The 17,214-nt window shown below is 40.5% G+C and overlaps 1 protein-coding gene across 1 annotated transcript in view; it reads left to right on the forward strand.

The window, feature by feature from the left end:
* The window catches only part of LOC310957573 (uncharacterized protein), a 48,661-nt gene extending 38,595 nt beyond the window's left edge, over positions 1-10,066 (forward strand). The window contains exons 47-66 of the mRNA XM_083928194.1: positions 65-118; positions 212-265; positions 375-428; positions 550-657; positions 1,454-1,507; positions 2,209-2,262; positions 2,370-2,423; positions 2,519-2,572; positions 2,656-2,763; positions 2,870-2,923; positions 3,141-3,194; positions 4,182-4,289; positions 5,117-5,170; positions 5,277-5,312; positions 5,420-5,473; positions 5,664-5,982; positions 6,208-6,320; positions 6,454-6,522; positions 8,504-8,737; positions 8,855-10,066. Coding sequence (XP_083784320.1) covers positions 65-118; positions 212-265; positions 375-428; positions 550-657; positions 1,454-1,507; positions 2,209-2,262; positions 2,370-2,423; positions 2,519-2,572; positions 2,656-2,763; positions 2,870-2,923; positions 3,141-3,194; positions 4,182-4,289; positions 5,117-5,170; positions 5,277-5,312; positions 5,420-5,473; positions 5,664-5,982; positions 6,208-6,320; positions 6,454-6,522; positions 8,504-8,737; positions 8,855-9,001 — 1,836 coding nt within the window. The 3' untranslated portion in view covers positions 9,002-10,066. The remainder of the gene's footprint in view (positions 1-64; positions 119-211; positions 266-374; positions 429-549; positions 658-1,453; positions 1,508-2,208; positions 2,263-2,369; positions 2,424-2,518; positions 2,573-2,655; positions 2,764-2,869; positions 2,924-3,140; positions 3,195-4,181; positions 4,290-5,116; positions 5,171-5,276; positions 5,313-5,419; positions 5,474-5,663; positions 5,983-6,207; positions 6,321-6,453; positions 6,523-8,503; positions 8,738-8,854) is intronic.
* Positions 10,067-17,214: the final 7,148 nt, after the last annotated feature.

Consider the following 17,214-nt stretch of genomic DNA (forward strand, 5'->3'; position numbering starts at 1 on the left):
TCCTTCGTTTACACAAATTAATAAACTGTTAATTTTTTCTCCCACATTAAAAACCTGGTTTTAGGGTCCACCTGGTCAACAAGGCCCCTCTGGTCCTCAAGGGCCTATCGGGGGACAGGTAAGTCTCGCAGTAATGTTTATGCATCCTCAATTAATTGAACAGCTGTCGTGAACTCTGGAGAAATACTGTTATTTCTTCTGTGTTGTGCAGGGTCCAGCTGGGCGACTCGGGATGATAGGACAGCCTGGTGTTGTTGGGGAGAAGGTAAAGAAATTGACAGTTGCACCTTTTGCGGATATATAGTACAACAATGTTCCTTCACAACAATTAGTCTCTTTCTGGATTTCTTACACATAACTTCTGTCTCTCTCAGGGGGAGGATGGCGAGGCAGGTGACCCTGGAGCGGTTGGTGTTCCAGGAAGGATAGTAAGTTTGTTTGCTCGATCAAAGACGTCTTCGAACTTTCTCCCAACATCAGCTTATAAGCGTCATTTGCTCTCCTCCTCTCTGCCCTTTTAATCTTCGCTCTGCTACTTTGCTACTTCAGGGAGGAAAAGGAGACCAGGGGGAGAAGGGAGATACAGGCACTTCAGGAGCAGCTGGTCCTCCAGGAGCCAGGGGCCTCACAGGGGAGGATGGAGCCAAGGGCAACGCTGTGAGACACAATCATACCAAAATACACTCTTCAATACTGCACTGTTATATACTGTACAATACACTGCAATACAAAGCTCTGTAATACACTTTAAACCTACATTAGACTGTGCATTTTTACAGAGTTTTTCTTCTGACATACGTTACGATACACCACCCTAGAAAGGCTAAACACAGTAACTACGTATTTGGTTAAAAATGATTTGAGACCTGAATCATTTTGACATCTGTTGTTGTATTGTGTGTTGTTGTAATATTATGCCATAATAGCACATGAATGGTGTAAAAACAGTTTTTAAAAACTGAGGCAAACCGCAGACTGCACTCTGCTTTGGTGATCTTTGGACTCTAGAAAAGAAAGAGAGCTACATTGTTGTTGAGATTGGCTGAAAATTAAATGTACCTGCATTTCCAGCTGTTTTCTCAGATCTGTAAGAGAAAAATGTTCATTTTCTATGAACTGGTTATTCAGTTTGGTATATCCAACAATGATGGCGACCCATAATGACCCAGATAAACTCCAGCTAAAGCTAACTAGCTTAGCAGCTCTCAGTAACTGCCATCTTAGCTCTCCACTAGAGAAGTCTGTGTGATTTGGTGGTTGAAAATCAAGTTACTAATTGATATCAGAAGGACTCTAAAAGGATGACATTAAAGTTTATGTTTTTCAAAGAAAGTTGGAACAAGAAAGCTGAATGAACACATTTTCTAGTCAGCCTTAAAACACTTTTATGACCTAATACTCTGCTATGTAATATAATGCTTCTCTCTCTCTCTCTCTCTCTCTCTCTCCTCAGGGCCCTCCAGGTCTCACCGGGGACCTCGGACAGCAGGGAGAGGCTGGACCCAATGTGAGTGTCTGCTTTTTCTATTCATCTGGCTCTTCTTCTTCTTCTTCTTCTTCTTCTTCTTCTTCTTCTTCTTCTTCTTCTTCTTCTTCTTCTTCTTCTTCTTCTTCTTCTTCTTCTTCTTCTTCTTCTTCTTCTTCTTCTTCTTCTTCTTCTTCTTCTTCTTCTTCAAATCAAATTAGTTTTTATGACCAAAATGATATCACATGCTTTTGCTTAGTTTTTAAGGATGCTACTGAAACACTTTGCCTTTATTTAAAAAAATAAATAAGTAATATAAATGAAGACCACAATTATTACATCTTTTTTTAAGGAACAATGGTGGGGTGAAATATGCCAAACTTTGAAATGACATTCAAATCAAAGATCAATACAAATAGTCATATATTAAACAATGCCCCCATGCATCACACTGTTGGAAAGTGAAGTTGGAGAATCCTGATTTGTGTTATTTGGGCAGGATTTATAGAAACACCACGGTAGCTAAGCGGTCCACGTGACAGGATGTCTTTATTTGTAAATTGGTTCATCTGCCAATCATCTGCCTGGCTGTGTCATACTTGAATCAACATCAGGACATCACTATAAATTCAGACTTTCTACATTTAAAAGCTTTCATGTTGCCATAGAGACATCTTCAACTTTATTTTCTGGTGCAAAAGAAATGCAGTTTTCACCTGCCTATTATTTTCTTTGCTCATCAGGGCGTGGATGGTCTGCCCGGCACTAAAGGAGACATAGGAGACCCTGGGAAATCTGTGAGCTCCTCCCTTTCTATACACCATCTTTAATTCATAAACAGGAAAGATGTTGTCTCCATTCAATGCGATGACGGGCCCATTAATAATTTCTTTATATTTCTCAGGGACCACCAGGAGCTGTAGGAGAACCTGGACCATCTGGACCTCCTGGGCGAAGGGTTTGTGTGTTTTGTGTTCACACAGAATCCTCATTTTCTATTTCCTGTTTGATTAAGTAAAATATTAAACCGTCGTCCCCCATGTTGTTCCTCAGGGCCACCTGGGAAAATCAGGGAAGGATGGAAAGGCGGGGCTAAAAGGAACGAAAGTGAGAGCTCTAAACAACTCTTAAAAAAAAACATCTGAATGCTCGCAGCTTCTGAAGGTCACCCTCTTCTCCGTCCGTTTCAGGGTGCTCCCGGTTTGGAGGGTCCCGTAGGGAAGACAGGGCCCGTAGGTTCCCAGGGGCACCCCGGGAAGTTCGGCCCTCAAGGTTTAAGAGGGATCCCCGGCCCTGCAGTAAGTCTGAGAGCGAAGAATGAGGCACAAAAGTGAAGTGAAGCAAAAAGAAACAAGAGATCAAGCTTAAATTATTGGTGTGTGTGTGTGTGTGTCTTTCTCTCAGGGTGAGCAGGGTTTAAATGGACCACCTGGCCAGACAGGACCCCCAGGTCCCATGGTAAGATGACTCATTTAATCAAAAACATAACACAGAAAAAAATATTACAAATGACATTAAGAGAGGAAAAACACTGATATCACAAATGTTAAAATAGAAGCAGGACCATGAGATACTTTCTCTGTCAGAGTGATAAATGAGTTAGTTTGTATATGAACTTTACACTACACTCTATTTTCAACTTGCATTTGAACTCATCATAACTTCATCTTCTCAGGGTCCACCGGGATTACCCGGACTAAAGGGAGACCACGGCAAGAAGGGAGACAAGGTGTGTGCATACTTTACACACATAAACACCAGGCTTGGGTGCTAACTACTTTTTCATACCGTCATGACATTTCACTTCAGACCGTAGACTCGCATCTAGCTTCTCATCAGTCTCCTCTCTGCTGTGCTGCTTGAGTGCTCAGCAGACTGGGGACTGTGCAAGTCATTCACACTGAAACTGAAACTGAAATCATACCGCTACAGGAGCTAGAGCCACCATTACGAGAAAATGGATTTCTGTCATCAAATGAATCGTTAATTTGGCGAGAAATGAATGTGCTCTCTAGACTGTAAAAACAAGTGCATTTATAATTGTATAATAGCTCTCGCTGTGTGTAAGGAACATCCAGTAGGGCTGGACTACACGCTTTAGTGATGTGCAAGTCGACCCACAGGTCAAAAAAAACTACAAAGCAGCATTACGACTTATTAATAACTTACAGAAACATTGCGTCCGCCTTAGTCCACCTTCTCTACACGTCTCTCTTTCTTCTTCTCTCACACTGTGGAGGCTGATAAATAAGTGTCTGTATTGAAAAGACATACTGTCACAATTTCCAAATACCCATGTAACCTAATGCTTGGTTTAATGTTGTGTTTTCAAGGTTTGAAACAGGCTTCAATTTTGGATAAAGTGCTTGAAAATGCTTGAAATTGTATCCACATTTCTTTCACAACACACACAATATCTATAGAATAGGAATTTAATTGAATTACTTATCCTTGTTATTACAAAACACAATTTTAGTTGTTTATAGCATAATACCATTGTGATAAAGTAAAATAATAATTTTTAATATGTATGTATTTGTAGAAATATGTTATTTACCACAGCTGTAAGATGCTGGAAAAGCTTGAAAATGGACCTTGAAAGTGCTTGAAAATTGCTTGGAATCGACCTTGGACATGGTGTAGAACCCTGCTAATGAACACCTACTCTGACCTTGACTTGTCTTTGACCTTGAGCTCATTTGTGACGTCTGTGCAGGGTCACGGTGGCCTGATAGGTCTGATAGGGCCACCAGGAGATATCGGCGAGAAGGGCGACAGAGGACTGCCAGGAAACCAGGGACTATCGGGTCCAAAAGGAGACGAGGTGCTGTAAATATACCCAAACACGTATACGCAATCCTGGATTACCAATGTACTCATGTGTATATTAGAGGAGTACTCACATAAAATATAATTTTATTACATTAATGTAAAGAAACACATTAACACAAATGTTTAAGGGTCATTTTTTGCCGTAAAACTCAAACACTCACATTTTCATATGGTCATTAGGTTAATTAAATAAAAATGCAATGAATCTGTATCTCCAATTGAATTAAGCCATGAAAGCTAGTAGTTAGCTTAGCGTGTAGCTTTTTCCAGACACAACGTTATCTTCTGTAGGTTGAACAGTGTCTATGCATAGTGTCTCTTCCAGCACTGATATATATACATACCTGTATATAGACTTTTTAGTCTGACTCATGGGTTAACGAATATAAAACAGCTGAGATATTGTCAAAGATTTGCAGTTCAAACTCGTTTAAATGTACGTTTTATAGGTTGCAAGTACATTAGGAGTAATTAAACTTTTGTAAGTGTAATAAATAATTATTTGATACATAGAGTCAAACAACTTTTAGTACAGTGCTTATCTGGTGAATTTTTTGTCAGACAGTTATTCTACAATACGGCTTCTGAATATTGTCTGAGAATTTATAAATTTGGTATATATATATTAAAGGCTTCACATGCTTCAGGTGCATGCACGCCTGGTGGATTTTTTTTAATGAGGACCCTGCAGCTGGTCGATCCATCTTTAAAGGATGACGCTGGCAATATTCTTTTTAATTTGGTCATCACTTATGCATTGGTAGTAGCACATGTGCTTGTTCTCATTATCTGACAGTTTTACTTCATGTTTAATATCAGGGTCCAGTCGGTCCATCAGGTCCCCCCGGCCCCCCTGGCTCCACGGGTCTGTCTGTGAGTAAACAAGACAATCTTAGCAGTACAAAAAATATGCATCACCATCGTTGGGACATTGTTCATCTTCCCTCCGTGTGTCTTTAACTCTGTTCCTCTCTCACAGGGTGCTATTGGTACAAAGGGCTCGAAAGGAAACCAGGTAACTGTAATACTCATTGTTTTATTGCGTTAAATCAGTCCCTACTATCGTGTTGGAGCTTCATACCGCTGTGCCACCCTGAATGAATCCTTTTGCTCTGTATTAAGGGTCCAATTGGTCCCAGAGGAGACATCGGGGGTGCAGGACCTCCAGGACCACCAGTAAGTTCTGCTTACAACATCTAACAACCAAACAACTCTCATTAATTTTACAATTAACAAAAATAAAACTTCATCTGTGTTTCTTGTGCTTCGTTCTCACTTTTTCACCACGTGTATCTCCTCTCCTCTCCTCTACTCTTTTCTCCTCGTCACTCCTCTCCTCTCCTCCTCTCCTCTCCTGTCTCTTCAGGGACAACCAGCAGCTGGCATGTCTCCTCTGCCAGAGCGAGGAAGGAGAAGGAGAACCCACAACTTGGTGGATGGTGCTGAACTTGAAGAGGAGGAAGAGGAGGCGTTAGATAGAGGAGAGGAGGAATGGATGCAGGGTGACCAGGCGGAGCAGGGCGGATGGATGAAGGAGAAGGAGGGCCAAGGCATGGAGGAAGTATTTGCGTCTCTGTCTTCTATGAAAGTAGAGGTGGAGGGTCTGCGTAACCCACTAGGGACGTTCAAGAGCCCGGCCCGCACCTGCAAGGAACTCTGGCTCCTCCAGCCAGATCTCCCTAACGGTACTTCAGCAGTTTGTATCTCTAGCCATTTGTTTGGCACAGCAGTCTGCCTGCATGTCTTAACTCATTTTTATCTGTATTTTTTTGCTGGCTGTCTCTGTACTTGCTTCTCCATCTGACATAATCTGTATGATTTTTCTCTGTTTGGTGTTTATGTTGTTGAGGAGTGTTAGCCTTGAGTTGTTTGACCCCTTCGCCCTCCTCTTCTTTGTTCTCTCTCTAAAGGTGACTACTGGATAGATCCCAACCAGGGTTGCCATAGAGACTCCTTCAGGGTGTTTTGTAACTTCACTGCACAGGGAGAAACATGTCTGCACCCTGACAAGAAGTTTCAGTCGGTTAGTTCACGTGCAGAAACACACACACACACACACACACACACACACACACACACACACACTTAAACATTATTCTGTCACATGTGTGTGTTGATTTAATGAAGGGGATTTTTTTTTCCTTTTTTTCCAACAGGTGAAGTTGGGAGCCTGGAAAGGGGAGAAGTCTGGCACCTGGTACAGTAAATTCAGGAAAGGAAAACAGGTATTGTGTGATGACTTTGGCTGCTATCAGTGTACGTCAGTGTGTGTTTTTATACAAGACTTAATGGAAAAGAACGTCAAATGGGAAATGGGAATGTTTAATCGCTGCTGCAAATGCGGATATGCACATTTGTCTGAATGCTAATTAGCAGCACTTGTCAGCTGTAGAAAAGCACTCAGCATTCATAAAGTTAGTATTCAGAGCAGGCGTGTTATTCAAAGTAACAATGACAAAACGGAAGTTAAGCATTTGGCAGCAATCAGATTGCTTGAGTGATGAGCTGAGTAGGATTAACAAGCACTTTTTTCAGTTATAGAACCAACAACCTTGCTTACTGTAATGATGAACTTCATAGAGTGCATTAATGGGGACGAGGTAAAGTTTTAATGAAGAGAAACGCTCCAGTTCTGATAAAACTGATGCTACTGAAGCATTTGAGCTCACCTCTTTAGGAGTCGTCATTGTTGTTTTGATCGAGCAATCGGCTCTTGTGTTGTCGTCACCCCCCGCTCCCTCTTCAACTGCCAGTAGCTCCTCGCAGGACGCAACGCTGATTGGCCGACTCATTTTTAATCCGAACACAAAAGCATAACTTGACAAACATGGATTTTCGTGTCATGTGAACCCGGGATTATAGCTCAATATCGTGTCGGTAGAATTCAGCTGTTGTGCAAGGTACATACTAAGTGCTAATTAGGCAGAAATGGCCACAATGAAAACTGCTACTTATCATGGCAAGTTCAACAAAACAAATGACTGTCAGTTCCCACCACAGGAGGGAACAGTTGATTTAAATAGTAAAGACTAATGAAAGTCTGCGTGTGAAGATGGTGAGGCATCTGCAGTCCAGATCTCTCCCAGGGCTTAAACTGCTACTGAGGAGCAAACAGAATACATTCAGGGAGTTTTTGCAGGGAGTTCTGTATGAGGAGGGCTGCAGGCGATGAGTAGATCAGATATGTGTTGCTCCAGCAAAGAGACTGCAGTGGCCTGCAGGAACACAGGTGCTGGTCCGTTCTGGGATTTATACGCTTTAAAAATATTCTTTGAACATTATGTCAGGGGTTGCAGACTAGAGAAACATTTCTCCAGAAAGAAACCGAGGAACAGAGCTTGTTTGACTCACAACTGTAGAAGTGTTGCAAAAGCGATACTGTACAGTGGGAACAGAAAGTATTCAGACCCCCTTAAATGTCTCACTCTTTGTTCATTTGCAGCCATTTGCTAAAACCATTTAAGTACATTTTGTTCCTCATTAATGTGCACACAGCAACTTGTGTTGACAGAAAAACACAGAATCTCGGCGCTGTGGGGCGGCCGGTGGCTCAGTGGTTAGAGCAGTCGGCCATGTTAAGAGGCTGATGGTCCTCGAGGCAGCGGCCGCGGGTTCGACCTTTGCTGCATGTCTCCCCCTCTCTTTCTCACCCCATTTCCTGTCTGTCCTATCAAATAAAAAGGCTTGAAAACTGCCCACTGTATACTACATATACTACAAGATCGATTGAATCATGTGCAGTTTGCTTTTGTGCTGCAACTAACTTCAAAAATATGTTTGAATATATTTGGATCTTTTTCTACACATCCCCTTTTAGCTAAACTGTCAGTGGGTGTATGGATCTCTTTGGTACAGACTGAATTAGAGCCTGACCGACATGGGATATTTGAGACAATAAATAAGGTCCCCAACCGTCACGTTGTAGGGGTTCGCTCAACTCTCATCACGGAGTCTGTTAAACAGCTGTTATAAATGAGAGTTGAAAGTTTACACAGTGCCGTTGAATTATATGCAGGGGATGCAGGGGTTTTCTACCTGGAAGTTATTGTAAATATTGTAATTGGGTCTAAATACCTTTCCTTTGGTCATTTTAGCTTGATGAAAACCTGGTAGAACCACTGTATTGCAGTTTGGTTGCGCTAATCCAGTGTACACGGCTACCTTTCTGTGTGTATCTGTGTGTGTGATTCTGATGTTCTCCCCCAGATTTCCTACTCTGGGTCGGACGACGTCCCAGTCCACGTGGTCCAGTTGACCTTCCTGCAGCTGCTGAGCGCTACAGCCAAGCAGACTTTTACCTACCACTGCCTCAACTCCGCTGCCTGGCTGCACGCCGCCACACACAGCCACGAGTACGCACTGCGCTTCAGAGGTGCCAGTGGAGAGGAGCTGACTCACGAGAACACACATTACATCAGTGCACTGTACGACGGGTGTCAGGTGGGTAACACACAAACACACACACACACGCACCCACACACACACACACACACACACACACACCCACCTACGTTTGTTTAGTTTTCATGATTGTTTGATTGTGCTCTTCTGCTGCAGACGCGCTCGGGGCAAGAGAGGACGCTGTTGGAATTTGACGCTCCAATGTCCAACACGCTTCCCATAATCGACGTGGCTGTGCCTGATTTTGGGAAGGGGAACCAGAAATTTGGTTTCCAAGTGGGTCCAGTCTGCTTTAACGGTTAACCAAAACTGGGGGAAGATTACAACAGGAGTAATTTAATACAGGAAAAGGAGCCATGGACACGTTTTACATGCAGGGAGAAAACGACATTCAAGACTTACCTGGTGCCACATATTTATAAGTTGATTTACCTTCAACAGTGTTCCTTCATGTAAACATTCATTCTGTTATACAGACATTCATTCACTCTCCTTGATTAATCTTATTCATCTCATACATTCTCCCAACTGACTCGCATATTGTGTTTTCAAGAGCAGTGCATAAATGTATTTACTGTCAACAACATCCTCATCCTTACACACATTTGTATTGTTCTATCATTCCTCTGAAGGAGTGAGTGGTGCTCTTACTGTGTCTATTCATGCATTTATTAATCAATGCACTCAATTTCCACATATACATAATCATACTCAAGTCTCTAAACATTATGACAGTGAATCATCTTCAAAAACACCTTATTTCAGCAACATTCACCCACCGTGCTGTTCTGTAATATCATCAAACCTCAATTTGCTGTGTTGTTTTTGTTTGTTGTTGTCACGTTGTTATTATTATCTGTTATGTGATGTATATTGGAGTGTAATTCATTACGGTGCTATTATGTGGCTCCATGTAGAGTACATGTCTTTGTAAAGGGGATCTGGGGCAGTGCATTTTTTTTTATATATATTGTGAAGCTGTGTTTTATATTTTTTCAACATAACAAACCAAACTGTGGTACTTGATTGCCTCAAGGTCTTTCTCTGCATAGTTGTGTGGGTAAGTGACTGAGTAACATATTTTAATAAAAGTACATAATGTACATTTAAGTTAATATGATGAGATTTAGTTTTATTGATTTGTTCGTTAAGCGAAGCCAATGGAGAAAAGGTTGGAGGAGCAGAAAGACACGCGTCTGCGGCTCAGGAACAGGAACTCCCTTCTGCGCTTTAATCGATGAATTTCAATTAAAAGTAATTTTCAGGGATGGCGACGCCACTCAACAACTATCAGAAGGAATGCCATGACATTTGGTGCAGACCTTCATGGTCCTCTGGTGAAGAAGCCTGTCAATTTAAATGTTCCCCTTCTCCTTTAGCGTCAACATGAGGTTGACATTTTTGTATTTTAATTAAATGCCTCTACAATTACTGCATGGGTTGTCATTAACTTTGGTACAGATGTTTATTGTACAAATAGGGTGTGTGTGTGTGTGTGTGTGTGTGTGTGTGTGTGTGTGTGTGTGTGTGTGTGTGTGCGTGTGCGTGTGCGTGTGCGTGTGCGTGTGCGTGTGCGTGTGTGTGTGTGTGTGTTGTTTTGGCCTGGGAACGCCTCGGGATGCCCCAGTTAGAGCTGGTTAATGTGGCCCGGGAAAGGGAAGTTTGGGGTCCCCTGCTGGAGCTGCTGCCCCCGCGACACGACCCTGGATAAGCGGTTGAAGATGAGAGGAGATGCCTCGACAACTATTTGCGTTGAACGTTCAACGTGTTCCCCTCTGGATGAATTGTAAAATCTGACCTCGCAGAGCAACGATGGCTGTAGACTACTGCATATCGATTAAAAGAAGCACATAGAGTGATATGACAATGCACTAAATCACTGCTTAAGCACCCTTATCCTGAAAGGTTAGACAAAATAGCTAGTAGCCAATCCGTTTAATGCCTCATAATTGATAAGTAAAAGCTTAAATTACAGTACATTCTTAAAGCAACTGGAAGACAGCGGAGGGGTGATGAAATGGACGCTGTAACTGAGCTGGAGTGCAAAGTCCAGGCAGAAACATTGCATTTTGAACCGACTCCAAAGTGCTTTTTGTAAATGCAGAACAGGGGGGGGTTAAATTAAAATAAAGACATGAATGACTTTCTTTAGGTCAGCAGCACACAGACCTCTTGTACTTGCTTTTCAAACGTCAAACTTGAGTCAAAGATGATTCCCATTTTTCTGGCAGGGAGCTGACTGTGATGGCGTGAAGCCAGGGTTTTCATTAATTTCCACTCTCAAGAGAAATTGTATTAAAGAGGGTTGTGTGTGTGTGTGTGTATGTGTGTGTGTGGTGCACTAGTAGTTTGTATTCATTGTGCACCACACACTATAATTCAGAACACAATTTCCTCTCTCCCTGGCTCCAAGACTTCCCTTATTCACCCTTTTCTGTGACCTTTATCTTTCTTTCTCCCTGCTCTTTTACACGCTTTGCTCTTTTTGGACACCTGCAGTTGCAGCTAACATGGAAACAACGATGCTGAAACTTTAATGAAAGGAGGCAGGATGAACATCAGGAGTGTTTAGCCGCTAATTCCTTTTTTTTTTTTTTTAGCAATTAAATATAGATGGTGTGACATGAAAGTCGGTAACATCATACACACACAGCGGGGGCATTGGGAGCGTGGCCGCGTGTATATTTTATAGACTTTGAGCTTCATCCCAGGGAATGTCCAACACCTTTAATATTTTATTCCTTTTCAGTTTGTGTACTGAAGATGTATGTCGGTGTCTACAGTGGATGTGGAAGCCAAGAAAAGGGTAAAGGAAGAAGTTTTTTAACTCTTCATTTGTTTTAAACCACTACGAAAGTTCCCTGCAACGACTTTAGTAGGGTAACGGTTCAGCTAACAGTGTGGCTAATGATAGCAATGTTGTTAGTCTTCCATTAGGAACAGAAATTAGTCAAAATTTAAATATTTCGACATATATTTGGTGGAAAACGTGATGAAGATATTTATTCATTAGGTTTAAATTATTTTGGCCATTATGTGACTTCAACTGACACCAACAGCTTGTTAAACGTTTATGCTAACAAGTTAATGCTAAAGTTCTAGCTAAAGATTAGCAAGCAACTGTTCTGTCCTGTCAACTGTTGTTTGGTCACTTTTTAATTTTATTTTGTTTTCCCTCAGAAAATTAAATATATATTTACATGAATCCTAAACATTATTACTATTAAATCAGCCTATTTGTTAAATACATTTAAAAAATCTAACATTTAGTGTGCCTTCCACATCCGTCTTAACGTTAGGCCTAACTGAAATGTCAACAGTCAGTTTTTTGGGGCAAAATTCTGTCAAACTTCCTGTTTAATCTACAAATCTAAATGATGGTGTTATGTTTTAAGTTGATTTAATGCTGTTAAACTAAAGTTTAACTTTTTATCTTTCTAACCACATATCGTTTTAACGGCCTAATTTAGCTTTGTATTTACGAGAGAGGTCAAAAGGAAGCTAACGCCGGTGAATTAACCGTGCGCTCCTCTCGGCCCTCGCCGTAAAAACTGGGAGCTGCTGGTTGTCCAAATTAGCATCGATGCTGTCAAAACATCCAAGACCATACTTCGGTCCTTCACAATAAAATTACTTTAACAGCTCAAAAATATACAGTAAAGTCTGATTAATTTCCATTTTTAATGTAAACCACCACCTGCAGCGTCGCCCAAACGTTCTTCCTGCTTTCTGTCATCAACGTCACTTTATTTTACTAATTTGACATGTAAATGTTCATGTACGAATATGAAATTTCACTTGTAGATTCTTAAAAGTGTGTAAATTAATTCCCCTCGCACTTTGGTGGATTTATCCATTAAAGGCAACACGAAAAGACCGGAAACTGCGGTGGACCGGATCCGTCCAAATAGGGATTATACCAGCGAACGGCGTCTGACTGGTGATAGTTTATGTTTTAAATCAAATTATGTTAAAATATCGGCTAACGTTATACATCAGTACTACTATTTGAATAACTTAGATTTGTATGATTCCTAAAAAGGTATATGTGTATGCTTTAGGTCAGTTTAATAGGCAATTTAGTTTTATACAATATCTGTTGCCTAGTAACGAGTCTAAAGTTCAAAGCTAAAAAACCCGGATGTAGGCTAACGTTAAACTAGCTAATAAAGCATTAGCGTTAAAACCATGATGTTAGACTGTATAAATATATTATTAATATATAATATTTATGCGTTCTGTGCTTAAAACACAGTCGGAATAATTTTCTCCCGTATTTTCATGACTTGGTGAATGTATTAAGACTAGTGTAACGTTACATTTAGTTGCAATAAGTTCTAACTAATATTATGCTTAAAAAGCTCATTCATAAGTGACTCTGCTTTAACATTGTTTACCCTATCCTGATTTACTTACAGGAAACCATAATTTTGCTAGTTGTAGATTTAACTTATTTTTAGGCATTTGGATTTATTAACATTTAATGCATCAGCACTTTGCATACTAAAAAATATTATTATTATTAGGGCTGCAACTACTTCTTATTGTCAGTCAAACTGATGCTTATTTTTCTGATGAATTAACCGATTGTGTGATGTTTAAAATGTCAGAAATATAGGGGGAGCTCCTGCTATAGTTCCCTTATTCCTAAAGCCAATGTGTTAAAACTAAACTAATGGTTTTATTACATATTAACACGTTAGAAAAAATAGCAAATGATTAATCTAATATTTATAGAGTTACTAATTAATTTGTGTCAGTTGACTAATCAATTTATCAACAGCTCATTTCACCTTTAAGACATTTTATATTGATACGCAGAAGCCATATCTTAATGGTTCAGCACTGGAGTCGAAACAAAACTGGTATTATTTCGACATCACTTTTCTTGCATAACTGCAAACCAGCAGTGCTATCTCACATGCAATCTGTCACTCACAGGTGCATCCACACACCGATTAACAAAGTGTGTATCCACTGCCTGTGTTGACGTAACAGATAATCGTGCTTCTTTCCAACTCCTCCTTCCCAACAACCCCCTCTTTCACCTTCTCTAAGACAGTGGTCCTCTCCAGATGGCGCCTGAGTGGCTCTCCTCAGCATGCAGCCAACACCAGGACTTTGTTCTTCTTCTTCACAGCCAGAGGGGATTCAGTCACTCCTGTCAAGCAACTATATTCCTTAACCACGAGGTGTGAAGTCCCCAGTGGCACCTGAAGTAGATGTCGGAGTCTCTCCTGAGTGCACTGCGGGGTCAAAGCGCGTGTTTTGGTTTTTATGCCTGCGGTGAGCCAAAACTGGGTCCGACCTGACTGAGAGTAAAGGATGGAGATGGGTTCACCTGAAGCCCTTTGGGTGCTGCTGCTGCTGCTATTCACGGTCTGCTCATGTAAGGTAAGAAGATGTTGGAACATCACAAACCAAAATTGTACAACTTTGCATCACTTTACATATATATTCAAAGATAATTTTCTCTTTTTGATTATTTTTTAACTCTGAATAGTAGTGCTGGGTAGTAATACACACTTCTTTCTTTCAATTCCCATATTAAAACATGCATTTGTTTGCAGGGGGAAATGTTTCTATATCTCTCAAAAAGCATGTCTTGTTCAAATTTACCATTTGCTTTCACTCTGAATCTCTCTGAGCCTGTTTCTACACAACTAAATAAAATGCTTTATGCACCGACTGCATGAAAAGGATTAGATAAATAGAATATTTGCAGCCAGAGGAGTTCTTGCCAGCATCTTCAGAGTCTTCCTTCCTCCTAAAATCACAGAATTATGAGTTTATCCTTCAAAAGAAATCACTATCAACTTAACTCCTAAATGTGGGTTTGAATCTTCCCTATTTTTGTCTCATTGTTGTAGGTGATTCATTTGGATTCTGTTATGTACTTTGCAACTTTGCTTTACTCTTTTGCTTTATGAAACACATATTACTACTACTATTATTATTATTATTATTATATATTTCCTGGAAATGTGAAGAGAGAGCTACCTGAGTCAGTGACCATAAATACCCTGAAGGTGTTTCACGCTGCTCAGCTGTCATGTCGGCTTCGTTGCGGCCCTCCATCTCGTGATGGCAGTGTGACCCCTAAGTGCTGCTGATTGAAATATTCATGTTAGTTGAGCGTATTCGCTGAAGGGCTTTTTTTTATGTATAATCCATGTGTATCCTGGGGCGTTCTTTACTGAGACAAGAAAGCTCAAAAATGTAACTGCTGATGAGAACAATGGCACGATAAAACATTTAGTGTTGGTTAGTTAAATTGTCGACACATAATTGCACCAGATGTGAACCACTGAGCAGCCGTGTTCTTTTGTAGCTGCAATAGTAGGCTTGTTATAGTACGAGAGAAACATCAGCTGTTAACTCTAATGTTATGTAGGGAGTCTTGAACACCCTCTTGATTGTTTCATCAGATTGATACCATAAAACAAGGTTAAATACAATCATTTTAATGCAGCACTTCCTCCCTGAAAATCCCCCAAAAGCGTATTTGGATTTCTGTTTTTGGAGCTTTATGACAGTTTGTACATTAGAGAAGTCTCCGCTCTCTTCTTAATCCCAATGTGGTGTATATTTCTGTGCACATGAATTACCTATTAGTTTAAAACTATATTTCCTTATTTGGCGTATTAACAATGCTTTATGGTAGGACTCAGCGTTAATTCGATACGATCATTTATTGTCTTTCAATGGAAGCGTGATGAAATCAGATATCCAGATGTTATGATTCACAGTTACTTCGTCCAAATTGATAATAACAAGCACAAACTAACTCAAAATTTTTAGGAAATCTGATGTGAAATATTTTGAGATTGTATTTTGCAGTAGTTTTTAATACAATGAGAATGTTTAAGTGTTAAATTCACACAGGAGTTTACAAAAATAGGCTTTACTATGTGGTTTTTCCATATAGACTATTTATTCATTGTATTACCAGAGAACATGTTATATTGTGGGATATATATATATATATATATTAATATCTATATCTCTATTTTGACTCCTTCATCCAATGGGAGGACATTCGTTTATTTTGTAGTTCTTCTTATTTTGTTATATATTTACAGTAGCAGCGTCTGTGAAACCCTAAACAATGAGGAATTAAAGCCAATGTCATAAAAACAGAAGTCTTTTATTTCACTAAAGACACCAGGTACCTCTTATTTTGACCGATGCTGATTGTTGTTTTTTTTTTCTCTTAATTTTAGGGCTCAACAACAATCATTATAAATTAATCATTCATCATCATTCATCTTCAACCGCTTATCCCGGGGTCGGGGTCGCGGGGGTGCTGGAGCCGATCCCAGCTGACATCGGGCGTAAGGCGGGGTACACCCTGGACAGGACGCCAGTCTATCACAGGGCACATAGAGACGTACAGAGACAATTTTAGACTCATCAATTAACCTAACACATGCATGTCTTTGGACTGTGGGAGGAAACCGGAGTACCCGGAGAAAACCCACGCAGACACGGGGAGAACATGCAAACTCCGCACAGATAGGCCGAGGTCGGGATGCGAACCTGTGACCTTCTTGCTGTGAGGCGACAGTGCTAACCACTACACCACCGTGTTCTCCCACTTAATCATTTTGTTTCTAAACTGTCAGGAAATAGTCAAACACTCCCATCACAACTCCCTAAAAGCAAGGGTGATGTCATCAGATGTTTTGTTTTGTCCAATCAATACACCAAACCTTAGAGATTTATTATCCCGTAAGACAAAGAAAAACAGCAAATCTTCACAATTGAGAGTATGTAACAACAGATTCGATTATATGTTCGGTTAGAAATCGACTGAAAAATTGATAATAATAATCAACTCATTGTTGCAGCTCTTAAACGTTTCCCTTTATAATTGTTTTTGTCAGGAACTAAATACAAAAGAAAAAAAGTCTTTAAAATGAAATATGAAAGTTGAAATGTGAACCAAAAAAAACTATTCGCAAAACAGTCAGCATGCAGACTGTAGCTGTGTGTGTGTGTGTGTGTGTGTGTGTGTGTGTGTGTGTGTGTGTGTGTGTGTGTGTGTGTGTGTGTGTGTGTGTGTGTGTGTGTGTGTGTGTGTGTGTGTGTGTGTGTGTCACTGGAGCTGACTGATTGCTTGATGAAGGCCACCTGTGTCTCACTGGGAAATTGTTTGCTTGACGCAGAGAGTGGAGAGGCAGGGTGCTTACATTTTTGTTGACTGCTAAAACTTCTTACAATCATATAGTCAACTGCCGCAAGTTTATCCTAAAACTGTATGTACAAAGTACTTTTAGTTGAAAGGATAAATAAACACCCACAAACTGCAGTGACATCTTCACGTTTCCTCTTTGGATAAAGCGCGTCGGACAGAACCCTGTGCTCCCCTCTCAGTGACTAATTTGGGTTTTGATAGGCACGATACACAGACTAAAACACCGCCATGGAAAATAGCCTTTTGTCTCTTTGTGACGTTTAATCTGCAGTGTCGTTACAAAATTGTAGTTTGATGCATCAGTTCACACATTCCCTGA

This window comes from Echiichthys vipera (assembly GCF_963691815.1).
Source record: "Echiichthys vipera genome assembly, chromosome: 2".
Classification (NCBI taxonomy): Eukaryota; Metazoa; Chordata; class Actinopteri; order Perciformes; family Trachinidae; genus Echiichthys; species Echiichthys vipera.